The following is a 23,951-nucleotide window of genomic DNA, read 5'->3' as shown; positions in this document are numbered from 1 at the left end:
AAAAGGGTACTCTTTGCTAGTAAATTTGACCCCAAACTACCTTTGAATCTACTTCAAAATCCATATAAATGTACTCGCTTTTCAGGATTGTTTAACTAGTTTTCCCTGACTTTATTTGGAGCAAATTATAAGTAATATTTACATGATTTAAGCTACCACCTACACCACTTTTCTAATATGATTGTGTAGTATTTTTTTTAAGATGGCCTTCTTTGAATGAAATGATCTTAACACATCTTCTACAAAACATTATTTCAAACCAGAACAGCTTCACTGCATTTGTACTAAAGCTGTATTTACTTCCAGATGGCGGTGCACAAAAACACAACACAGCCACAGGTTGAGGCACCTGTGAAATTAATTCAACATTTCATAACTAAACCAAAGACCTGGGATTTATTCCCTTAATTGGGAATCGTATTATTAGAATGATTATTTTTGACTTCCACTTTCCTCATGCAGGTATGGACTTCCCACACTAGTGTGCCAGTCGCCTCCTTCTGGACGTTTGGTGTCTACTATACACTCAGTTGGAGTCCACCTGCAGTAAATTCAGTTGATTGGACATGATTTGGAAATATAATAACTGTCTATATAAGGTCCCACAGTTGACTGTGCATGTCAGAGCACAAACGCCAAGCATGAAGTCAAAAGAACTGTCTGTAGACCAGCGAGACAGGATTGTCTTGAGGCACAAATCTGGGGAAGGATACAGAAACACTTCAGCTGCTTTGAAGGTCCCAATGAGCACAGTGGCCTCCATCCCTACAGTGAAGCATGGTGGTGGCAGCATCATGCAGCAGCAGCAGGAACTGGCAGACTAGTCAGGATAGAAGGAAAAATGAATGCAACAATATATAGAGATATCCTGGATGAAAATATTGCTGCATTCATTTTTCCTTCTATCCTGGCTAGTCGAATAATGGGGGCCACTGTGCTCATTGGGACCTTCAAAGCAGCAGAAATGTTTCTGTATCCTTCCCCAGATTTGTGCCTCAAGACAATCCTGTCTCGCAGGTCTACAGACAGTTCTTTTGACTTCATGCTTGGCGTTTGTGCTCTGACATGCACAGTCAACTGTGGGACCTTATATAGACAGTTATTATCTCAAGGATGATCAGTGGAAAAAAGATGCACCTGAGCTCAATTTTGAGCTTCATGGCAAAGGCTGTGAATACTTATGTAAATGTGATTTTTTTGTTTACTATTTTTAATAAATTCAAAAAAGTAAAAAAAAAAAACTTTTTCACATTGTCATAATGGAGTATTTTGTGTAGAATTTTGAGGTAAGAGATTAAATTAATACAATTGGGAATGAGGCTGTAACTTGACAAAATGTGGAAAAAGTGAAGCGCTGTGAATACTTTCCGGATGTACTGTATGTGCCCTGGGATTGGCTGGCCACCGGTCCAGGGTGTACCCCGCCTCTCGCCCCAAATCAGGCTCCAGCATACCCCCACCCTAGTGAGGATAAGAGACATAGAAAATGAATGAATAACTAAACCATGTTGGTGTCATTCAACAGCTGTACTGTAATCTTACCTTGTCTAAGCTGTTGGGACCAAATTCTTGAGCGTCAACATCCTTCAGTATTCTGTTAAATGGATGGAGAATGCTGCACATGTAATTCATGTGGCAGCCAGAATATCTGTATTCATTAGTGCAGTCCAAAAAAGGAAAAGCAAGGCGATGGGGGCAGAAGGCATACCATGGAGCAGTCCAGAGACAAAAGAACTCCCAAAAACAGCTGGAGGAGGTCGCGGTCCACTGGGCAGTACACTGAAAAAAATTTGGAGTGCCATTTACTTGAGAAAAGCTAGGTAACAATTTGCACGCACAATTCCCAAGCAACTTTTCCTTGGGAAATACTCTGGTCAAATTTACTTTTTTTGAATGAAAGAGGTACTCTTTGCTAGTAAATTTGACCCCAAACTACCTTTGAATCTACTTCAAAATCCATATAAATGTACTCGCTTTTCAGGATTGTTTAACTAGTTTTCCCTGACTTTATTTGGAGCAATTTATAAGTAATATTTACATGATTTAAGCTACCACCTACACCACTTTTCTAATATGATTGTGTAGTATTTTTTAAGATGGCCTTCTTTGAATGAAATGATCTTAACACATCTTCTACAAAACATTATTTCAAACCAGAACAGCTTCACTGCATTTGTACTAAAGCTGTATTTACTTCCAGATGACGGTGCACAAAAACGCAACACAGCCACAGGTTGAGGCACCTGTGAAATTAATTCAACATTTCATAACTAAACCAAAGACCTGGGATTTATTCCCTTAATTGGGAATCGTATTATTAGAATGATTATTTTTTGACTTCCACTTTCCTCATGCAGGTATGGACTTCCCACACTAGTGTGCCAGTCGCCTCCTTCTGGACTTTTGGTGTCTACTATACACTCAATTGGAGTCCACCTGCAGTAAATTCAGTTGATTGGACATGATTTGGAAATATAATAACCTTTTTCACATTGTCATAATGGAGTATTTTGAGGTAAGAGATTAAATTAATACAATTTGGAATGAGGCTGTAACTTGACAAAATGTGGAAAAAGTGAAGCGCTGTGAATACTTTCCGGATGCGCTGTATGTGCCCTGGGATTGGCTGGCCACCGGTCCAGGGTGTACCCCGCCTCTCGCCCCAAATCAGGCTCCAGCATACCCCCACCCTAGTGAGGATAAGAGACATAGAAAATGAATGAATAACTAAACCATGTTGGTGTCATTCAACAGCTGTACTGTAATCTTACCTTGTCTAAGCTGTTGGGACCAAATTCTTGAGCGTCAACATCCTTCAGTATTCTGTTAAATGGATGGTCAAATTTATATCTGGCCCTAACGAGCCCTAGCCAGCCCTAAAGAGCCCTGGCCCCAACTCGCCCTAGCCAGCCCTGGCCCCAACTCGCCCTAGCCAGCCCTGGCCCCAACTCGCCCTAGCCAGCCCTGGCCCCAACTCGCCCTAGCCCCAACTCGCCCTAGCCAGCCCTGGCCCCAACTCGCCCTAGCCAGCCCTAACTCGGCCCTAAAACCCTCCTCCAACCATAGCCCTAAAACCCTAACCCAAACATTCAAACGAGATCTATGTTGACTACTTACCCAACGGCGCAGCGCAGACTACTCATGTTTCCTTCGGTTAGCTGGTCCGTTGATACCACCATTCTCTGCCAGTCTGTCTTCTTCCTCTTTTGTTTCAACGCTCCAAGGCGTATTACTGCCCTCCACAGGTTGGGCACAAGTGTAAGAAGGCTGGGGGGGCTGGGGCGAGGGAGTGGGGGGCTGGGGTGTGGGACGGGGGAGGCTGGGCCTAAATGTAGAAGGCTGGGGGGCTCGGGGACTGGGGTGTGGAAGGCTGGGCCCAAATGAGGAAGGCAGGGGGTGAGGGAGGGGGGAGGCTGCTATTTCTACTTGCTATGTACTGCCAACTAGGGGTCACTTTAAAGTAATGCTATTCTACTCGGTAAATACCACCATCTCGTGGTCACTTTAATGGACTGCTGCTTCCAACAATGCAATCTCAATGGGCGACGTTTTTCGCCAGTAACTCCCCAACGAAAGGTCGTATAAACATAGAACCGACTTCTGCCTACACAAATTCAGCTGCAAGCTTTCCGTTGAGACCCCCAAGCCAAACAAACTTGGGTGCCCTCATTCCATCCCAAGACCTGCAAAACATCCTTACCGCCAAAGGACAAAACCCCTGAGACTCCAGCGCTACCCCCTGGGTCAGCACCCAGCGCAAACGCACGAGGAAAGAGAAAAACCTTGACCAAGGTCAGCCACCGGGAGAGGAATCCGGCGATTACGGTGACCAGCTGTCCCTGCTCTTGGATCTGATGGCGCGAGGGGAATCGGTTCCCCCCACTCCCCCACCAACCCGGGCCACAGAGGCCCTTCGGCGTTGGGAGTCAGAATTCGCTTTCCGTTGAGAACCCTAAGAAAGTGAAACCTGTGAAACCTGTAAAACCTGTAAAACCTGTAAAACCTGTAAAACCTGTAAAACCTGTAAAACCTGTAAAACCTGTAAAACCTGTAAAACCTGTAAAACCTGTAAAACCTGTAAAACCTTATCCCAAGACCTGCAAAACATCCTTACCGCCGAAGGACAAAACCCCTGAGACTCCAGCGCTACCGCACGAGTAAAGAGAAAAACCTCGACCAAGGTCAGCCACCGGGAGAGGAATCCGACGATTACGGTGACCAGCTGTCCCTGCTCTTGGATCTGATGGCGCGAGGGGAATCGGTTCCCCCCACTCCCCCACCAACCCAGGCCACAGAGGCCCTTCGGCGTTGGGAGTCAGAATTCGCTTTCCGTTGAGAACCCTAAGAAATTGAAAAATAGAATCCAGGAATATGAACCCTGTGAACCCTGTGAACCCTGTAAAACCTGTAAATCCTCATTCCAAGACCTGCAAAACATCCTTACCGCCGAAGGACAAAACCCCTGAGACTCCAGCGCTACCGCACGAGGAAAGAGAAAAACCTCGACCAAGGTCAGCCACCGGGAGAGGAATCCGACGATTACGGTGACCAGCTGTCCCTGCTCTTGGATCTGATGGCGCGAGGGGAATCGGTTCCCCCCACTCCCCCACCAACCCAGGCCACAGAGGCCCTTCGGCATTGGGAGTCAGAATTCGCTTTCCGTTGAGAACCCTAGAGAAATTGAAAAATAGAATCCAGGAATATGAACCTGAATATGAACCGACATTGCTTCAAACAATATTATGTGTGTTAGCCTGTTAAACTATTCAATCTGCAACATTTTACACACACACTGAATGTTGAACCTGAATTTGCCAACAAATAGTTTAACGTCTGTCACCCCCTTGTGACAGCTCTTAGTTTTCCTCAGTTCCTCGTTCATGCCCTTGTTTTGTATTTCCTTCCTGTGTTGCTCTGCTGTGTTTTCAGTTGATGTCCATTATCTCCCGCACCTGTTTCTCATTATTTGTGATGCCTATTTGGTTCAGGTGCGCTCCTTTCTTTGTTGGGTCATTGATGTTGTTTTCTCTGTTGAACATGCTAGTGCGTTGGTCTGCTGCATAGTATCAACAATAAATGCCTTTTTACCTGCTATTGGGTCCTCATCTCTGCATCCTGGGGTCGTGCCGTAAAGCTCCCAAGCCGGAACGTGACAACCTCTCTGTGCTAACCACAAAAAAGAAAAATAATTATCTAACCAGATCATTTAACTTTGAGACAGACAACATGTGGTGCTAAAGTTAGCTTTCTGCTTGTTTAAAGCATCGGCAGCTTACCGGAGCAAAGGTAGCTTAACACACAGCCAGTGCAATCCTAGCCTCAAGAGGCTGACACTGCACTTCCTGCAAGCCCTCCAAAATGCACGCCAGGTCCTCAACAACCAACCCCGCTGCAAATTAAAACAACCATGGCTGCGGTCACATGATGCACCGTCACCGGTACACGCCCAGTAATTTTATGCCTACCTTTCACATACGCTGCTGATGGCACGACAGACCAGAGCCCGCCACCGGAGCGCGCCAACACAGCCTCGACAGGTGAACAGCAAGGAACAATGAGCGCCCCGGTGACGCCAAGACCCATCAATAACCCTGGCACCGCCTCGCAATCGAGCCCCAACAGCTGATGCCAATTCAGGTGGAAGCGCAACAACGCTCAACCTACCAAAAATGCTGCACATGTAATTCATGTGGCAGCAAGAATATCTGTATTCATTAGTGCAGTTCATTAGTGGAGTGGAGTATTTTGAGGTAAGAGATTAAATTAATACAATTTGGAATGAGGCTGTAACTTGACAAAATGTGGAAAAAGTGAAGCGCTGTGAATACTTTCCGGATGCACTGTATGTGCCCTGGGATTGGCTGGCCACCGGTCCAGGGTGTACCCCGCCTCTCGCCCCAAATCAGGCTCCAGCATACCCCAACCCTAGTGAGGATAAGACATAGAAAAGAGTTTCTACCGGAGTGTCCACCAAACTTGACCTAAGAACCCAATGTAGCATGAAAACCAAATAAGACCTGAGACTAGTGTGCTTGGATATACGCAGCGCTCACTTTTGCATCACATCTGCCTCCCGTTTCTGCTGCTCAGTCGAGCGGTCGGAGTCTTTGGAAGTGAATTTAGCCTCATGATCACCACGAGGACATTTGCTCGGAATCAGCATCTGCAACAATTGCATGTGAAGTCTGGTGCGAGTTAAGACTAGAATGAGAGATCGCCTACCTTGAGTTCAGCTCGAAGAAGAATCTGACTCTCTGGGGAGGCGCCATCCAGATGGAACCACTGATCCAGGACCAGTTCTGGTTCCGAGAGCAGCTCTCTGATTGGGACGACTAAGGAACCCATGGGCAACGTCCAGCTGTGAGAGAGCTGGAGAAACAAAGTGTAAAGGTAGTAATACAAGTCAAGTTTGTTGATATCACATGGTGGAAATACTAAAAATAATATTGTTAACTTACCTTGACAACAACATTCTCTTCTCTAGGGTCATGAACCAGGAAGCAGAACGCCTCATTCCACTGAGGTGATGTCGTGCGATCACACACCTACAGCAAAGATGGACGTGTTAGTCCCGGATGCCAATACCCTGGTTATTATTTGGCTAGTTGCCACGCTTAGTAGTCTCACAGTTTTGTGGGATGTTTTTCCAAGAAGCATATCCGCTCCCACTTTTGGCTCTTTTCCACTCTTTTCCACCTGTTGACACGCCACATGGGTCATAATAAAACACAGATCATGCCTCCTCAGTACCTCCTCGACTCACTTACTGGTAAACCATCTGCTTGTTCGATGAAGACAAACAAAAGTCCCACAGATGGAACGGCTTTGTTCTGGTAGGACTGCCTGGAGTAGAACTTGAGAATCTGAAGAGAATGGTTCGATATTAGTATTTTTTATAGTTGAATGAAGCATTAGTACGCTTTTTCTTCTTCTGGAAGCACCCCCCTTATCCAGTTGGTCTGCCTCCGAGGCTGTTGGAAGCCATTCCAGGATCAGGTGAACGCGACCTGACTTGACATCACTGAGCGTGTACTGATACACTGATACATAAAACACACACAATCCTTTGAATGCTTGAACAATTCAATGACAATAATATAAGCCGTTTCCATACCTGATCCGTGTACTGAGAATCAATTATGTCCTTCAGTTTGACCTTCAGCCTGCATGTTGAGAAACATGACAATTATTTCAACCACTTGATAATGGAATGGATTTCTTTTCTCTAATTCATGTTTATTTTTATTTATTTACACTGCAATATTTGATATTTATACATATATATTTAATATCATTTGCGTTCTACATGAATGTTCTAAATGATTCCAACCATATCAAATTCTACAACCTGTCTTTAATATACTGTAAGTGTGTGACATAATTTTTCTTGTGAATCGGACAATAAAGTGTAGATAAAGGAGGATGGCGGTGCTCTTCTCAATACTGGCATCGCTGCGCTGGAGGTAGTAAGCAGTATTATCAAGCAGTTGCAGTATGTGACAGTATCGATAATAACAACACTACTAATGTGTACTGGAAGCAGTACCTTCCCATAAAGTCATCCTTCATGTCCATGTCTTTATCAAACACCTCCAGATGTAACCTGATGGAGCAACAAAACTCATCATTTATCATCTGGTACATGTATTCATAATGTGACGAGTTGCTACTTTACTGTGGCCAGCAAGCTTTCTACAAATGGATTAAGGATTAAATATTCTAAAACAAAAGATGCAGATTGGGCATTGATACTTTTATGTTGAAAGAACTCAATTGTACATCAATAACTCCTGTAACCACAAATCTCACTCTCTCAATTTCTGCGGCAGTTTTTCCTTGTGTATGGAAGGCATCAGCTGTCATTCAATATATAAGAACGTAGATCCTTGTCCGTTTCCAATTTCAAACCAATCTTCGACTTGAAAAAAGGTTTTGACACTGTAAAGCATAGAATAACCTAAACCATGTTGGTGTCATTCAACAGCTGTACTGTAAGCTTACCTTGTCTAAGCTGTTGGGACCAAATTCTTGAGCGTCAACATCCTTCAGTATTCTGTTAAATGGATGGAGAATGCTGCACATGTAATTCATGTGGCAGCCAGAATATCTGTATTCATTAGTGCAGTCCAAAAAAGGAAAAGCAAGGCGATGGGGGCAGAAGGCATACCATGGAGCAGTCCAGAGACAAAAGAACTCCCAAAATCAGCTGGAGGAGGTCGCGGTCCACTGGGCAGTACACTGAAAAAAAATTTGGAGTGCCATTTACTTGAGCAAAGCTAGGTAACAATTTGCACGCACAATTCCCAAGCAACTTTTCCTTGGGAAATACTCTGGTCAAATTTACTTTTTTTGAATGAAAAGGGTACTCTTTGCTAGTAAATTTGACCCCAAACTACCTTTGAATCTACTTCAAAATCCATATAAATGTACTCGCTTTTCAGGATTGTTTAACTAGTTTTCCCTGACTTTATTTGGAGCAAATTATAAGTAATATTTACATGATTTAAGCTACCACCTACACCACTTTTCTAATATGATTGTGTAGTATTTTTTTTAAGATGGCCTTCTTTGAATGAAATGATCTTAACACATCTTCTACAAAACATTATTTCAAACCAGAACAGCTTCACTGCATTTGTACTAAAGCTGTATTTACTTCCAGATGGCGGTGCACAAAAACACAACACAGCCACAGGTTGAGGCACCTGTGAAATTAATTCAACATTTCATAACTAAACCAAAGACCTGGGATTTATTCCCTTAATTGGGAATCGTATTATTAGAATGATTATTTTTGACTTCCACTTTCCTCATGCAGGTATGGACTTCCCACACTAGTGTGCCAGTCGCCTCCTTCTGGACGTTTGGTGTCTACTATACACTCAGTTGGAGTCCACCTGCAGTAAATTCATTTGATTGGACATGATTTGGAAATATAATAACTGTCTATATAAGGTCCCACAGTTGACTGTGCATGTCAGAGCACAAACGCCAAGCATGAAGTCAAAAGAACTGTCTGTAGACCAGCGAGACAGGATTGTCTTGAGGCACAAATCTGGGGAAGGATACAGAAACACTTCAGCTGCTTTGAAGGTCCCAATGAGCACAGTGGCCTCCATCCCTACAGTGAAGCATGGTGGTGGCAGCATCATGCAGCAGCAGCAGGAACTGGCAGACTAGTCAGGATAGAAGGAAAAATGAATGCAACAATATATAGAGATATCCTGGATGAAAATATTGCTGCATTCATTTTTCCTTCTATCCTGGCTAGTCGAATAATGGGGGCCACTGTGCTCATTGGGACCTTCAAAGCAGCAGAAATGTTTCTGTATCCTTCCCCAGATTTGTGCCTCAAGACAATCCTGTCTCGCAGGTCTACAGACAGTTCTTTTGACTTCATGCTTGGCGTTTGTGCTCTGACATGCACAGTCAACTGTGGGACCTTATATAGACAGTTATTATCTCAAGGATGATCAGTGGAAAAAAGATGCACCTGAGCTCAATTTTGAGCTTCATGGCAAAGGCTGTGAATACTTATGTAAATGTGATTTTTTTGTTTTCTATTTTTAATAAATTCAAAAAAGTAAAAAAAAAAACTTTTTCACATTGTCATAATGGAGTATTTTGTGTAGAATTTTGAGGTAAGAGATTAAATTAATACAATTGGGAATGAGGCTGTAACTTGACAAAATGTGGAAAAAGTGAAGCGCTGTGAATACTTTCCGGATGTACTGTATGTGCCCTGGGATTGGCTGGCCACCGGTCCAGGGTGTACCCCGCCTCTCGCCCCAAATCAGGCTCCAGCATACCCCCACCCTAGTGAGGATAAGAGACATAGAAAATGAATGAATAACTAAACCATGTTGGTGTCATTCAACAGCTGTACTGTAATCTTACCTTGTCTAAGCTGTTGGGACCAAATTCTTGAGCGTCAACATCCTTCAGTATTCTGTTAAATGGATGGAGAATGCTGCACATGTAATTCATGTGGCAGCCAGAATATCTGTATTCATTAGTGCAGTCCAAAAAAGGAAAAGCAAGGCGATGGGGGCAGAAGGCATACCATGGAGCAGTCCAGAGACAAAAGAACTCCCAAAAGCAGCTGGAGGAGGTCGCGGTCCACTGGGCAGTACACTGAAAAAAAATTTGGAGTGCCATTTACTTGAGAAAAGCTAGGTAACCATTTGCACGCACAATTCCCAAGCAACTTTTCCTTGGGAAATACTCTGGTCAAATTTACTTTTTTTGAATGAAAAAGGTACTCTTTGCTAGTAAATTTGACCCCAAACTACCTTTGAATCTACTTCAAAATCCATATAAATGTACTCGCTTTTCAGGATTGTTTAACTAGTTTTCCCTGACTTTATTTGGAGCAAATTATAAGTAATATTTACATGATTTAAGCTACCACCTACACCACTTTTCTAATATGATTGTGTAGTATTTTTTTAAGATGGCCTTCTTTGAATGAAATGATCTTAACACATCTTCTACAAAACATTATTTCAAACCAGAACAGCTTCACTGCATTTGTACTAAAGCTGTATTTACTTCCAGATGACTGTGCACAAAAACACAACACAGCCACAGGTTGAGGCACCTGTGAAATGAATTCAACATTTCATAACTAAACCAAAGACCTGGGATTTATTCCCTTAATTGGGAATCGTATTATTAGAATGATTATTTTTTGACTTCCACTTTCCTCATGCAGGTATGGACTTCCCACACTAGTGTGCCAGTCGCCTCCTTCTGGACGTTTGGTGTCTACTATACACTCAATTGGAGTCCACCTGCAGTAAATTCAGTTGACTGGACATGATTTGGAAATACAATAACTGTCTATATAAGGTCCCACAGTTGACTGTGCATGTCAGAGCACAAACGCCAAGCATGAAGTCAAAAGAACTGTCTGTAGACCTGCGAGACAGGATTGTCTTGAGGCACAAATCTGGGGAAGGATACAGAAACATTTCTGCTGCTTTGAAGGTCCCAATGAGCACAGTGGCCCCCATTATTCGACCAGCCAGGATAGAAGGAAAAATGAATGCAGCAATATTTTCATCCAGGATATCTCTATATATTGTTGCATTCATTTTTCCTTCTATCCTGACTAGTCTGCCAGTTCCTGCTGCTGAAAAACATCCCCACAGCATGATGCTGCCACCACCATGCTTCACTGTAGGGATGGAGGCCACTGTGCTCATTGGGACCTTCAAAGCAGCAGAAATGTTTCTGTATCCTTCCCCAGATTTGTGCCTCAAGACAATCCTGTCTCGCAGGTCTACAGACAGTTCTTTTGACTTCATGCTTGGCGTTTGTGCTCTGACATGCACAGTCAACTGTGGGACCTTATATAGACAGTTATTATCTCAAGGATGATCAGTGGAAAAAAGATGCACCTGAGCTCAATTTTGAGCTTCATGGCAAAGGCTGTGAATACTTATGTAAATGTGATTTTTTTGTTTTCTATTTTTAATAAATTCAAAAAAGTAAAAAAAAAACTTTTTCACATTGTCATAATGGAGTATTTTGTGTAGAATTTTGAGGTAAGAGATTAAATTAATACAATTGGGAATGAGGCTGTAACTTGACAAAATGTGGAAAAAGTGAAGCGCTGTGAATACTTTCCGGATGTACTGTATGTGCCCTGGGATTGGCTGGCCACCGGTCCAGGGTGTACCCCGCCTCTCGCCCCAAATCAGGCTCCAGCATACCCCCACCCTAGTGAGGATAAGAGACATAGAAAATGAATGAATAACTAAACCATGTTGGTGTCATTCAACAGCTGTACTGTAATCTTACCTTGTCTAAGCTGTTGGGACCAAATTCTTGAGCGTCAACATCCTTCAGTATTCTGTTAAATGGATGGAGAATGCTGCACATGTAATTCATGTGGCAGCCAGAATATCTGTATTCATTAGTGCAGTCCAAAAAAGGAAAAGCAAGGCGATAGGGGCAGAAGGCATACCATGGAGCAGTCCAGAGACAAAAGAACTCCCAAAAGCAGCTGGAGGAGGTCGCGGTCCACTGGGCAGTACACTGAAAAAAAATTTGGAGTGCCATTTACTTGAGAAAAGCTAGGTAATTTGCACGCACAATTCCCAAGCAACTTTTCCTTGGGAAATACTCTGGTCAAATTTACTTTTTTTGAATGAAAAAGGTACTCTTTGCTAGTAAATTTGACCCCAAACTACCTTTGAATCTACTTCAAAATCCATATAAATGTACTCGCTTTTCAGGATTGTTTAACTAGTTTTCCCTGACTTTATTTGGAGCAAATTATAAGTAATATTTACATGATTTAAGCTACCACCTACACCACTTTTCTAATATGATTGTGTAGTATTTTTTTAAGATGGCCTTTGAATGAAATGATCTTAACACATCTTCTACAAAACATTATTTCAAACCAGAACAGCTTCACTGCATTTGTACTAAAGCTGTATTTACTTCCAGATGACGGTGCACAAAAACACAACACAGCCACAGGTTGAGGCACCTGTGAAATGAATTCAACATTTCATAACTAAACCAAAGACCTGGGATTTATTCCCTTAATTGGGAATCGTATTATTAGAATGATTATTTTTTGACTTCCACTTTCCTCATGCAGGTATGGACTTCCCACACTAGTGTGCCAGTCGCCTCCTTCTGGACGTTTGGTGTCTACTATACACTCAATTGGAGTCCACCTGCAGTAAATTCAGTTGATTGGACATGATTTGGAAATACAATAACTGTCTATATAAGGTCCCACAGTTGACTGTGCATGTCAGAGCACAAACGCCAAGCATGAAGTCAAAAGAACTGTCTGTAGACCTGCGAGACAGGATTGTCTTGAGGCACAAATCTGGGGAAGGATACAGAAACATTTCTGCTGCTTTGAAGGTCCCAATGAGCACAGTGGCCCCCATTATTCGACTAGCCAGGATAGAAGGAAAAATGAATGCAGCAATATTTTCATCCAGGATATCTCTATATATTGTTGCATTCATTTTTCCTTCTATCCTGACTAGTCTGCCAGTTCCTGCTGCTGAAAAACATCCCCACAGCATGATGCTGCCACCACCATGCTTCACTGTAGGGATGGAGGCCACTGTGCTCATTGGGACCTTCAAAGCAGCAGAAATGTTTCTGTATCCTTCCCCAGATTTGTGCCTCAAGACAATCCTGTCTCGCAGGTCTACAGACAGTTCTTTTGACTTCATGCTTAGCGTTTGTGCTCTGACATGCACAGTCAACTGTGGGACCTTATATAGACAGTTATTATCTCAAGGATGATCAGTGGAAAAAAGATGCACCTGAGCTCAATTTTGAGCTTCATGGCAAAGGCTGTGAATACTTATGTAAATGTGATTTTTTTGTTTTCTATTTTTAATAAATTCAAAAAAGTAAAAAAAAAAAAACTTTTTCACATTGTCATAATGGAGTATTTTGTGTAGAATTTTGAGGTAAGAGATTAAATTAATACAATTGGGAATGAGGCTGTAACTTGACAAAATGTGGAAAAAGTGAAGCGCTGTGAATACTTTCCGGATGTACTGTATGTGCCCTGGGATTGGCTGGCCACCGGTCCAGGGTGTACCCCGCCTCTCGCCCCAAATCAGGCTCCAGCATACCCCCACCCTAGTGAGGATAAGAGACATAGAAAATGAATGAATAACTAAACCATGTTGGTGTCATTCAACAGCTGTACTGTAATCTTACCTTGTCTAAGCTGTTGGGACCAAATTCTTGAGCGTCAACATCCTTCAGCATTCTGTTAAATGGATGGAGAAATCATTTCAATTATGGCAACTACAAAATCTAAAATCATCACAATGGTTAGTAGTCCAAACGACAAAGCTGCTTGACAATATTTGTTGGGTTTTTTTTTTGTTTTTTTTTTTTTTAAACAAAACACTCAAAATCAACTTAGTTCTTAACCCTAAGATGCATGAGTGACTGGACCCTACACTCTTCCATAAGAGTCCATATTTCTTGAAATGTATAAAAGCTAAGTTAAAAATTTGAATGGTATTATATTGAAAACATGTTTTTTTCGGAATAACTGGAATATGAAATGATAAAAAAAAAATTCATTATGAAGATATTTCAAGAAAACAACCTGACTGGGTCATTTTTGACCCACTTATGCATCTATGGGTTAATACACATTTTTCATCTGTGTCTTGAAACCTAACCTAAACAAAACTCTTTTTTCCTCACAACGGGATATCGTTGAGGAACTCCATTATCCAACTCTTTAAATCAATAAAACTTAAAAGGCTAAACTGCCATTTCCAGATTCAAATAACCATATACATATTGTAATGTTACCTTCTGTAGGGGTTGGCCACCTTGACCCCGGCGGCGGCCTCTCTGTGGCGCGTCCTTCACCCCAGGTGTCTAGAGATGGTGTATGTGTATAGGTGAAATTAAAGTTCCAAAATTCACTTCCATGGAATACTTGTCACAAACAAAAACTCCCGCTCCCCGACGGTATCCACAAGACTCAGGTCGCTAGCATACTTCAACAAATGTTTGCGCTACACGCGGTTCCCATGGCTTAGAGGACACTGCTGCTGCCAAAATAATCACATAACATATATAAAAGGGACGAATCCTTACACATTTAATAAACATAAAAATCTCCTGTTCTGCAACCGAAAACAGCTCGCAGTTGATAGCGAGCTAGCTCGCTAGCTAGCTAGCTGGCTGGCAGGCTAAAGGTAAGCTAATGCTAACGTCGCGTATGTCACATTATGACACTGACGTAAACATTGAACAGGAACAGGAAAGGTGACAGAAAACAAGTCAGATAAGCATATGACCTACCCATATGGCTCCACATCGATGAATTTCCTTGTTAAACGACTGTCCACGTCGTCTTCCGTCGTCTTCCATTGTCTTCCCGTGAAAACATGGCGCCCTCGAACTTCGCCTTGGGAAGTCTGAGCTCAAACGATCCTCTGACGCATGCGCAGAATGGCATGGCACAAGGTGGCCATGTTCACTGTGAGTAGCTGCTGCAATCAATTACAGGTGTGACCGGTGGACCAGCCTCCTGCCATAGAAGGGAGTTCTGTAAAACAAAAAAAGGAGGGAAAGCGCAGTCAATATGCTTTCAAACTATATAGAATTCAGCCTGCTGTCTGCTTTAGTTTTTTGAATATGAGCCTCTGACGTTGAAGGCCATGTGCTACTTAAGCTAGCTCAATGTATGCCGTTTAAAGGTCACTTAAAGCCTTTTCACAATTATAATGTTTTAATAGCGTGTACAAAGAGTACAGAGCGTTTGCATACTTACTACTCACACTTTATTGCGTGTGAGTGCAGGTGCGTAAGAAGCAGGTTGCCCTCAGGCCGTCCCTCTTTTATTTGAAACCTCTCGATAGCGTGCCGGGCGGGGCTTCCGGCCGTCCGTGCTTCATCTGTTTCCGGAAAGTGCGTCATGTTTCAGGCCAAGCGTGGCCCTTTAAGAAAGATGTGTGCTGTAGTTCTGCGTTTTTGGCACCAGGTGTCTCTGTTCTGCATGCAGCGCTTGCAGTGGGGCCGTAGCCTCTCGCATCGTTATGTTTGGGGCCAATAACGTTTTTGTCATAAAATGCTTGTTGAGCCTCTGTAGTGCGGTTAGAAAATAAGAGGGGAAGAACTAATTGTATTTATAAGGGAGTAATTCCATGACTACTATATTGGGGGGAAAGTAACTAATAGTAGTACATTATAAGTGTGTAAGTAAGTCAAAAGGCCTCTAAGGGGCAACAACGGCTAAAAGCCACTAAGTGTACATAAAAAACTTACAATACTGTAATACTGTATATTACTGTATATTATGCACACTCACTACACACATCCAGCCGGGTACTGACATTTGTGTGTATTTGCTTGTACACAGTGTGAACGCACTTAAGTGCAAGTATGCAAGTGTATGTTAAAAGTTGGCTTCTGCATGCATGTGCTTCTACCATATAAGACCATTCACTCGGGAAAGAGACGCCCACAGGAGGACTGAGGCTTCCAAAAGAAGACTTTGACTTTGTACCGCCCATAAGCGAGATAGGTCAGAGTCATCCAAGCTCTCGTCCACCTGTTATTTTTGGAGAAAAGGTCTCTGATTTGCTGTGCTAACCCACTGTTCTTTTAAGGAGAAGGACTTTTGGTCAAGCAACTTTTTCCTACGGAGCGACAAATTCTTGGAACTCCGCACCAAGTGCCTGATCTACCCACTATTGCTTCATTTTCCAAGCATCTTCAACTTTGGAAAATCAAACCCGTTGCCACTAATTGTGATCATTTTTAACTTGTCCACTGCTGCTGATTTGTTGTGTGTTATTATCTATTGTATGTTATAATGTTGCATTTTTACATAGTTGGGTAGCCACAAATTATAACTGCTAATTCATTATTGTAGTATGTCATAAGTCTGTAATTCTGTCATCATTTATCTTTTATTCTTAGGCAGGAGAGCAACGTGCAATTCAACAAGCACTTTATATTTCTGTTCTAGTTCTCTCAGTATTATAAAATGACCATTGTTGGTATTTCATGATTGTAAAATGTTTGGAGAATTGTCAAATGAAAATAGCACTTTACAGCATCTAGTGTGCACTTGGGCAAGTTGCAATATAGTAATACGCATGAAACACATAACCTTGCATGTTTTATGAATAATGTGATTTATATGTTCAAAACCAAGCTGCCAATGGGAAGTGCAAATTAGCCATACGGCTATCATCTCCCATGTCCCATTTTTTCAAAAATCAATCAATCTACACATTTCTTACATATAGTACCTTTAAGACTGACAGCACTCAGTCTGTGACCATCGCTGTCTATGGTCCTGAAGTCTCAGACAGGTCACAGCCCAGAAGGTCCTACAATCAAACACATAGGATTTCTGAACATTTACACCTCTGACCACAACAGTCATAGTACATAGTACATAGTACATAGTACATAGTACATAGTACATAGTACATAGTACGGCTGACTTGGGGGCGAGAGGCGGGGTACACCCTGGACCGGTGGCCAGTACACCACAACTGTAATGTAAAGTATTACAATATCAAATTGCATTTTGTGAAAACAAACTAAAGGATGCTGTAAATAGTACAGGCTATAGACATTAAGCAAAACATCACATTAAAACATAACCATCTCAAATGATCCTTACTAATAACAATTCATGATTGGCAATGTTTACAAACATTAGGCCTAGCGTGCTGGAGGCTCCTAGCGTACTGCATAAGAGAGAAAAATGCAACATGGACATGTTTGACAATCTAGCGGACGCAAAGGTAGCACCAAACCAGTGGTATTATATGAATCTTGAGATTTCAACCAATCCATTGACACCAAATACATCATGCTTGCTGACCGGGAAAGGAGTGAAAAGTTGTTGCAAAGTTGAACTGTTTTACCGCGACGTGACCATAGACTTTTATTTCAACTGTATGTGGTGCAGCTAATTGTTTTGGAGTATCATGCTGTATAAGAGGAAAAAAATACAAGAGTGACACTTTTGACAATATAGCGGACTGAGCTTTAAAACTACTGCCAAACCATCATATATCTTGAGATTTCAATGAATTCATCCATACAAAATACATCATGCTGACTTACCGGGAAATGAGTGAAAAGTTCTTCCAAAGTTGTAGCCTGTCAGTGCGTCTTCTTTGTTCTGATTGGCAGAGTGGTGGAGCATACCCATACATTCATTTATTTGCTGCAACAAATCATCAACAATGACATCACACTTCATTGAAAGGCCGTTGATGAAATATAATGTAACATAAAGTAACACTGGGAAATGTTCTGTTACTTACGGTAGCCTACATGGCAATTCTCATTGTCCTGCATTCACAATGGTAGATTCATTGAAGTTACAGTCATGATTTATTTGTCAGTCATACTTGAATTGTCACAGACAGTCTTGGTCCATGTGACTATCAAAAAGAGCATAGGCCAGTCTTAAATCTTGACTAATGTTTCCATTAGGCCTACTTCAAAGAATGGACTGTCTATCTATTCAAGTTTTTGGCTTTTGATATGCAGACATGAAATGGTTCAAACATTGGCTCTCATAAGCCACCAGCATAGGCTTGTAGCCATAGCCCTTAAAATGATGAGCATGATCTGTGTGTGTGTGTGTTATTAATAACTTGGGACACTGCTCTGTCACTTTCTGACCTGCGGGTTGCTTGTCAACATTCAGTCACTATTGGCAGGTTTATAAGTAAACAAATAGACAACAACAACAACCACAAAGATCAGTATTTTGTCTCATATTCCATTTGTGGGAAGGTATTACATTTACAGATTTGGACTTTCCCACATTTGGAATCATTTCCTGCAAATGTAAAGGAAGGTGTAACTCCCTCGGATGTGCAACGATCAGACAGCTACTAGTTCTCGTCTTTTACTGATGGATTTATTACAAAACCGACGTGAGAACTAAAAGGGGACAAAAGATACAAAACCCTAAAGGGCTGGCCCTTGAAGACTGGCCCTTTAAGACTGGCCCTCTAAGGATGGCCCTCTAGGCTGGACCTCTAAGGCTGGACCTCTAAGGCTGGACCTCTAAGGCTGGACCTCTAAGGCTGGACCTCTAAGGCTGGACCTCTAAGGCTGGCTCTTTAAGCTGGCCCTTTCAGGCTGGCCCTTTCAGGCTGGCCCTTTCAGGCTGGCCCTTTCAGGCTGGCCCTTTCAGGCTGGCCCTTTCAGGCTGGCCCTTTCAGGCTGGCCCTTTCAGGCTGGCCCTTTCAGGCTGGCCCTTTCAGGCTGGCCCTTTCAGGCTGGCCCTTTCAGGCTGGAGCTTTAAGGCCTGCTCTGGCTGGCCCTTTAAGGCTGGCCCTCTAAGGCTGGCCCTTTCAGGCCAGAAACATGTAGCAACATGTCAGTCCACTTTACAAAATTTACCGGTAAATAATCCAACACTTATACATCCAATTCAAGATGGCCATCCTTCATAGTTGCAGTAAAAGTTCACTATTGGCATTCATCCCACTCTACTGTCTAGCAATGTGTTTAGCAGTTGAAATATGCATGTGCTGGAAATGGTGTGTTCCTAACGTCCGAGTGTACTCGGAAGATGAAAACTTGAGCTTTGTTGTCCTTCACATTGTCCCGGAACACATTGGGAGCGTTGTCTCCGTCAAAGGCAATATTAGCGACATCTGGTGGAAGAAGGAAGGCAAAGCAATCTCGCTACAACGAGTGAAAGACAGATCGCCATTACAAACAAAAATGCTTTAATTAGTTCATGTCATTAACAGTTCAATTGCTTGGTGGTCATTATATGCACAAGTTAGCGCCAAAATAACCAGTCCGTTTCAATGCGCGCTGTGACATAAGATGCTCATGACGTCAGCGGTCACGTGATGAAATGGTCACCATTTGGAAGCAGTGTGACTCAGGAAGACTTGACACACTTCGAGGCTTCGGGCTCATTTCACCATCTCTACTAAAAACAAATAGTTGATGGAAAAGCAGAAATCATGAAAATAATGCGTGTAACATCTATTCGCCTTCTTACAGTGTGCATGTTCATCGTTTCGTCGCATGCTTGAGCTTCATGGCCAATTTTTACACGGATTTACGCACCACATTTCCCAAAACGGTGGAAACTTTGGGTCTTGGGAGTTAACTCGGAGTTATGAGGGTGTTAGCGGAGCAATGCTGTCACCTAGTGGCGTTATGGCAGTACTGCAGTGATTTCAAATTGTCACTTTGTTCCAACGATTGAGGGAAGGTTGTCATGTAGCTATGATACCTATTAAGTATCCTCCCTGCTGCGTTAGGAACCTTGGGGGCTGGTCTACAATTGGGTGTGGAGGGGGTGAGGGGTTTCCTTGGGGCTACTCCTTTGCCCTCGGCATGGTTCTGGCTCGGTCACCCTTCTATTTTAACCGCACTAGATACAGGCACGGGACCCACCATAGCCCAGCTGTCCTAAGCTAAGAGTTGTGGTTAGACATGACCAATGTTAACTTAAGCTAAGAGTTGTGGTTAGACATGACCAATGTTAACTTAAGCTAAGAGTTGTGGTTAGACATGACCAATGTTAACTTAAGCTAAGAGTTGTGGTTAGACATGACCAATGTTAACTTAAGCTAAGAAATACTTGAGTTAGCACTGCTTTTGACAGCCCTATTACAAACACATTATTATAAACACATTATAATGGGACTGTCTGCCAACGGAGCTGGTTGTTCCAACTCTGCTTCATGACGCATCTCATACATGAGAGTCTGCCTGTTAATAAGAAGATGTTGCAAGAGGGATCGGTGACGCCATCTTAGCAATTCTGTTGCTGGATTGTATTCTGGATGGTATTCAGACCCCTCTGAATTATGTTTATCAAAGAAAGAGGCAACTCTTGACATTTGTGGTCTTAGTGGACACTTTAGACTTTGTTGCTGGGTTTTGTTCCCACAGTGTCTTCCATCACGAAGATGCTTTGACAAGACGCGATGTTGTGGAAGTAAAAGACGACATACACTATGCCTCCTAATTGTTACTTCGTGTGTAAAGCCGATGTCGTGAATGGACTCACCACGGCTGTGATTCTATCCGGGAGGACAGATAGTGTCGGACATCCATGGGTAGAGCTTCCTTGTCGTACAGGTCGTGTAACTGCTGAGTGAAGGCAGCCGGCATCTTCGTCAGCTTCTCCCACTGAGACATCCTACAGTCAAACGTCCCACAAAACAGCACTGCATCCACAAATGTGCTTTAACGCCACAATACTACGAAAGAAGAGCAAAAGCTACATTATTTTACTCAGTTCGTAAATAGGTACAAAGTAGAGAGTCGGTAACGTTAAAAACACATGCTCATACCTTTCTTCAAAGGTTCGGTCGGTCGGTTGTCGAGACAAGGGGTATATTTAATACTTGACGCTAGCGGGAACTGTCCACTGACTTCCACGAGACTGCGACTTCCCTAAGTCGGAAACCCTAAAACAGAAACCCGGGGTAGCCATTTTGGTTCTGACGTGTGACACAAAACAGCGTTATTGACCCACAATGAACGCTCGCGAGAGAGACGGTTTCCCTCACGAGCTGATTGGTGAATTAGCTGTCAGGGCAGCGCCCACAATTGGTCGGGGGACCCGTCAATCAAGATGTGACGCAAGGGAAAGCGGAACTTAAACCACTCGTTGAATATTTCCAAGGAAATGAGTGGTGACAATGATGACGCAAATGTCGAGTGATTATCGCCACAACCCAATTAGACCACATTTTATTATTTATTTTATTACTATATTAAATGTTGCTCGCATTAATATTTTTTGTGTTCAGCTTACAAAACCTTATAGTACTGAGTAGGACGGCATGAATAAATAATGTTTAAACTTGAACTTTGAAGTTGAATAACAGCGCCACCCTGTGCCTGTATTTGTCACTACAACCCAAGACAACACAGCAGGGTGGGGTGCACGACATTCCAATCCCCCATGACGACGTCTCAAAAGCGACTAGCGACTTTCTCTGACGTCGTTAGGGAGTTTTGTAACATGGTGAAAGCACCTATTGGTCTGAATTTTCTGTTCACTGATTGCCTGGCGACCAGTCCAGGGTGTGCCCCGCCTCTCGCCGGGATAGGCCCCAGCACCCCCCGCGACCCACGTGAGGATAAGAAAATGAATGAATGAATGAATGAGCAGCAGCGGCTGCCCCGCCATGATGTGGCGCTCTACGCAGCCTAGGTGCACACGAGTTGCTATTACATATATTCACCAGAAGAGTGCGCTACTTTTTATGCTACATAATACTCATACTGCTACAGATGTTGAATTGCTGACTAATAAGTTTGCTATCCTGATTTTTAATCATGAGGAAATCACAGCCAAGATTAGAAAAGAATATCATGGGCTTGAAAAATTCTAGTAAAAAGTATCCGTAGTGGCGATACGAAATGGTGTGCTATCGCCTACCCTTCACATTCAAGTTTGATTGAGATGGATACAGAAAGACGGTATGAGTTCACGGAAAGGTGAAGATGCCATCCTGCCAGCCGGCCTGGTTGACCAACACGTCATCTTCATGCTTCAAAGAGTTAAGCAGGTACTTGACCCCGGCTTTAACCCCTGTCTTCACCCCGGCCCCGAGAGCGTAACCGGCCACACCGGCGGTTCCGCCTGTGGCGACCATGAGGACGTCAGTGCCGACGTCCACCGCGGTGAGCACGGCTCTCTCTCTGGCCATTTCGGAGCAGTTGACCGAGGCGTAATACACGGCTGTGCCCAGGTTGTAGAGGGTGCTAACCGCAGGGATCCACTCCATCACCCTGAACACACGCTCCTCCTTTTGGTTGACACATCCCTGCTGGAGGCTGCGTCCCACGCGTCCGGCCGAGACGTCGCTGCACCGAAGGATCCAACATTTGGTGGACTGTGACGGCAGGATGCAACTCCCTCTCTTCAACACCGCCTCATAACTTCTAGGGAGTCCACCTCTCCTGACACCAGCGCATCTGACCCCCAGGTTCTCACAGGCGTCCACCGCCTCCTCCAGCCCACCCGGGGCGTCCCGGACAGCTTCTCCAAGCAGTGTGCTTCCATTGACTTGGCTCCAAGCGTCACATCTGGACTTCTCGTGGGCTCGTCCCGCCGTGGCCAGCTGCTGGATATTAAACATCACCGCCTCAAGGTGGTGCACGCTTTCCTGAGGGGGCGGTTCAGACACCGATGTCCGCCTCCTCTGGATCAGATCCTGCACCTCCAGGAGGAGCTGGTCAGTATCGCCCACCCCCAGTTGGCCATAGAGTTTGACCACCAGGGCGTGGGCCTCCTGCGGGCAGCCTGCCACCACCAGCACCGGCACCAAAGACAGACCCAGAAGCTCCTGAGAGAACATGGAGGACAAGGAGTCATCCAGGCCGCTGGCAGACAGCAGGTCACCACAGCTGACATTCCCATCAACTTGGAGAGCTGGAATCTTCTCTTGCAGCTTTGCCCCCAGGATGGCTACGATGCGTTTGGCAGACGTCTTTGCGGGTGCCAACTTCAATTTGGGACCAGACGGGAGCATCTGAGGATCGAGCGTGGGCGTCATGTCATCCCCAAGGACGCCGCTCGCCGGAGAAGCGACAGAGGCCAAAGGCTGTGTCCTGCACAGAGCGAGTTCACTCAGCAGGAAGTGGACCACGAAAAGCCACTTGAGCTTGGAGGGCGCCATCTTGCTTGCTCTAAAGAAGACAATAAGTACCAATACCAGTGAGGGACTTTTACCAGACGTGAGAAACCCGGGAAGGTCTCATTCCAACCTACCTTGGGACCGTGGACTGCAGTAAAACTGAAAAGTTGTCCTCTCCACGGCTTCTCCTCAAATTCCAAGCAATCTTCCCCCCCCCCCCCCAGCAGCCTCCAATGAAAATCATCCCTTTCTCTCCTAAAGTTCCTCCTCCCTCCAACCTCATCTGTCTTTCAGCTCGCTCTTCTCTCTGCTGGCGAGCAGCTGAGCTGAGGCCTAGAATGTTGATTCACGTGTGGGGGAGAGGAGTCCATGTGTTGTTTGTCTGCTCTCCTTCTCACCAGGAAGTGAGGAAACTGGGGGGGGGGGGGGGTACCTGAGTTGACGGGGCCAACTCCAAAGTGGTGCTTTTTGCTTTTGAAAAAGTTATTACTTATTGGAAAAAGTCGTTTACACGGTTTCAGGTCCACACTGCTGTGTCCTCATGCGGCATAGCGTCTGACCTCAGAACCGGGTCACCGGTCGGGTTGCCAAGTCCTGGAAAAGGACAAACAGGAACACCTGGTGGCGGGCACAGCCATCCGACCAAACTGTTGGTTATTTTTACGCACAACTGGTGTCAGCATGTACATCATACACATCATAGCTGCTTGTAGTGTAGTGTTCCTCAGTAACTACTCTACTCAGTTCTTCATCTGTTCCTTAGTAACTACTCTAAATGGATGTACCTTAGTTCCTCAGTAACTACTCATTAATTCTCCATTAGTTCCT

At 43.8% G+C, this 23,951-nt stretch overlaps 2 protein-coding genes and 3 long non-coding RNA genes across 7 annotated transcripts; all 5 read right to left on the bottom strand.

Moving 5' to 3' along the window:
• Positions 1-1,430: 1,430 nt before the first annotated feature.
• Positions 1,431-4,000, bottom strand: LOC144902043 (uncharacterized). The gene is made up of 6 exons (XR_013630280.1): positions 3,118-4,000; positions 2,772-2,823; positions 2,594-2,690; positions 1,709-1,779; positions 1,543-1,615; positions 1,431-1,461 (listed from the first exon to the last, which is right to left on the bottom strand). It is a non-coding gene; the product is annotated as an uncharacterized LOC144902043 (long non-coding RNA).
• Positions 4,001-5,782: 1,782 nt separating this feature from the next.
• On the bottom strand, positions 5,783-6,495 carry LOC144902070 (extended synaptotagmin-1-like). Its single transcript, XM_078798762.1, has 4 exons — positions 6,459-6,495; positions 6,223-6,369; positions 6,018-6,163; positions 5,783-5,925 (listed from the first exon to the last, which is right to left on the bottom strand). Exons 2-3 carry the CDS (start codon positions 6,343-6,345, stop codon positions 6,050-6,052), a joined length of 237 nt encoding a protein of 78 aa, XP_078654888.1. The 5' UTR covers positions 6,346-6,369; positions 6,459-6,495; the 3' UTR covers positions 5,783-5,925; positions 6,018-6,049.
• Positions 6,496-6,666: 171 nt separating this feature from the next.
• Positions 6,667-8,227, bottom strand: LOC144902021 (uncharacterized). Its single transcript, XR_013630248.1, has 7 exons — positions 8,168-8,227; positions 8,002-8,053; positions 7,547-7,603; positions 7,115-7,163; positions 6,942-7,040; positions 6,768-6,863; positions 6,667-6,696 (listed from the first exon to the last, which is right to left on the bottom strand). It is a non-coding gene; the product is annotated as an uncharacterized LOC144902021 (long non-coding RNA).
• A 3,476-nt stretch (positions 8,228-11,703) lies between these two features.
• Positions 11,704-15,348, bottom strand: LOC144902019 (uncharacterized). The gene is made up of 5 exons (XR_013630244.1): positions 15,289-15,348; positions 14,821-15,067; positions 14,323-14,391; positions 11,806-11,857; positions 11,704-11,724 (listed from the first exon to the last, which is right to left on the bottom strand). It is a non-coding gene; the product is annotated as an uncharacterized LOC144902019 (long non-coding RNA).
• Positions 15,349-19,218: 3,870 nt separating this feature from the next.
• Positions 19,219-23,334, bottom strand: apof (apolipoprotein F). 3 transcript variants are annotated; one of them, XM_078798607.1, is made up of 4 exons: positions 23,258-23,334; positions 20,826-23,175; positions 20,540-20,732; positions 19,219-19,447 (listed from the first exon to the last, which is right to left on the bottom strand). In XM_078798607.1, the coding sequence occupies exon 2, from the start codon at positions 23,163-23,165 to the stop codon at positions 21,972-21,974; it is 1,194 nt and encodes a 397-aa protein (XP_078654733.1). In that variant the 5' UTR covers positions 23,166-23,175; positions 23,258-23,334; the 3' UTR covers positions 19,219-19,447; positions 20,540-20,732; positions 20,826-21,971. The 3 variants fall into 3 exon arrangements, with proteins under 3 accessions (XP_078654733.1, XP_078654731.1, XP_078654732.1); XM_078798605.1 differs by having other exon boundaries at positions 20,540-20,671; XM_078798606.1 differs by having other exon boundaries at positions 19,219-19,444; positions 20,540-20,671.
• Positions 23,335-23,951: the final 617 nt, after the last annotated feature.

This window comes from Doryrhamphus excisus, linkage group LG18 (genome assembly GCF_037039965.1).
Source record: "Doryrhamphus excisus strain RoL-2023G ecotype Guam linkage group LG18, RoL_Dexc_Guam_v1.1, whole genome shotgun sequence".
In the NCBI taxonomy this organism is placed as follows: domain Eukaryota; kingdom Metazoa; phylum Chordata; class Actinopteri; order Syngnathiformes; family Syngnathidae; genus Doryrhamphus; species Doryrhamphus excisus.
Note: the sequence above shows the minus strand (reverse complement) of the source record. Positions and strands in the feature narration are given on the sequence as shown.

Coding starts and splice junctions, on each gene's coding strand:
- LOC144902070 (XM_078798762.1), bottom strand. CDS start 6,345: ATGGGTTCCTTAGTCGTCCCAATCAGAGAGCTGCTCTCGGAACCAGAA. Junction 6,164..6,222: donor TTCTTCGAGCTGAACTCAAG/GTAGGCGATCTC, acceptor CAATTGTTGCAG/ATGCTGATTCCGAGCAAATG.
- apof (XM_078798607.1), bottom strand. CDS start 23,165: ATGGCGCCCTCCAAGCTCAAGTGGCTTTTCGTGGTCCACTTCCTGCTG.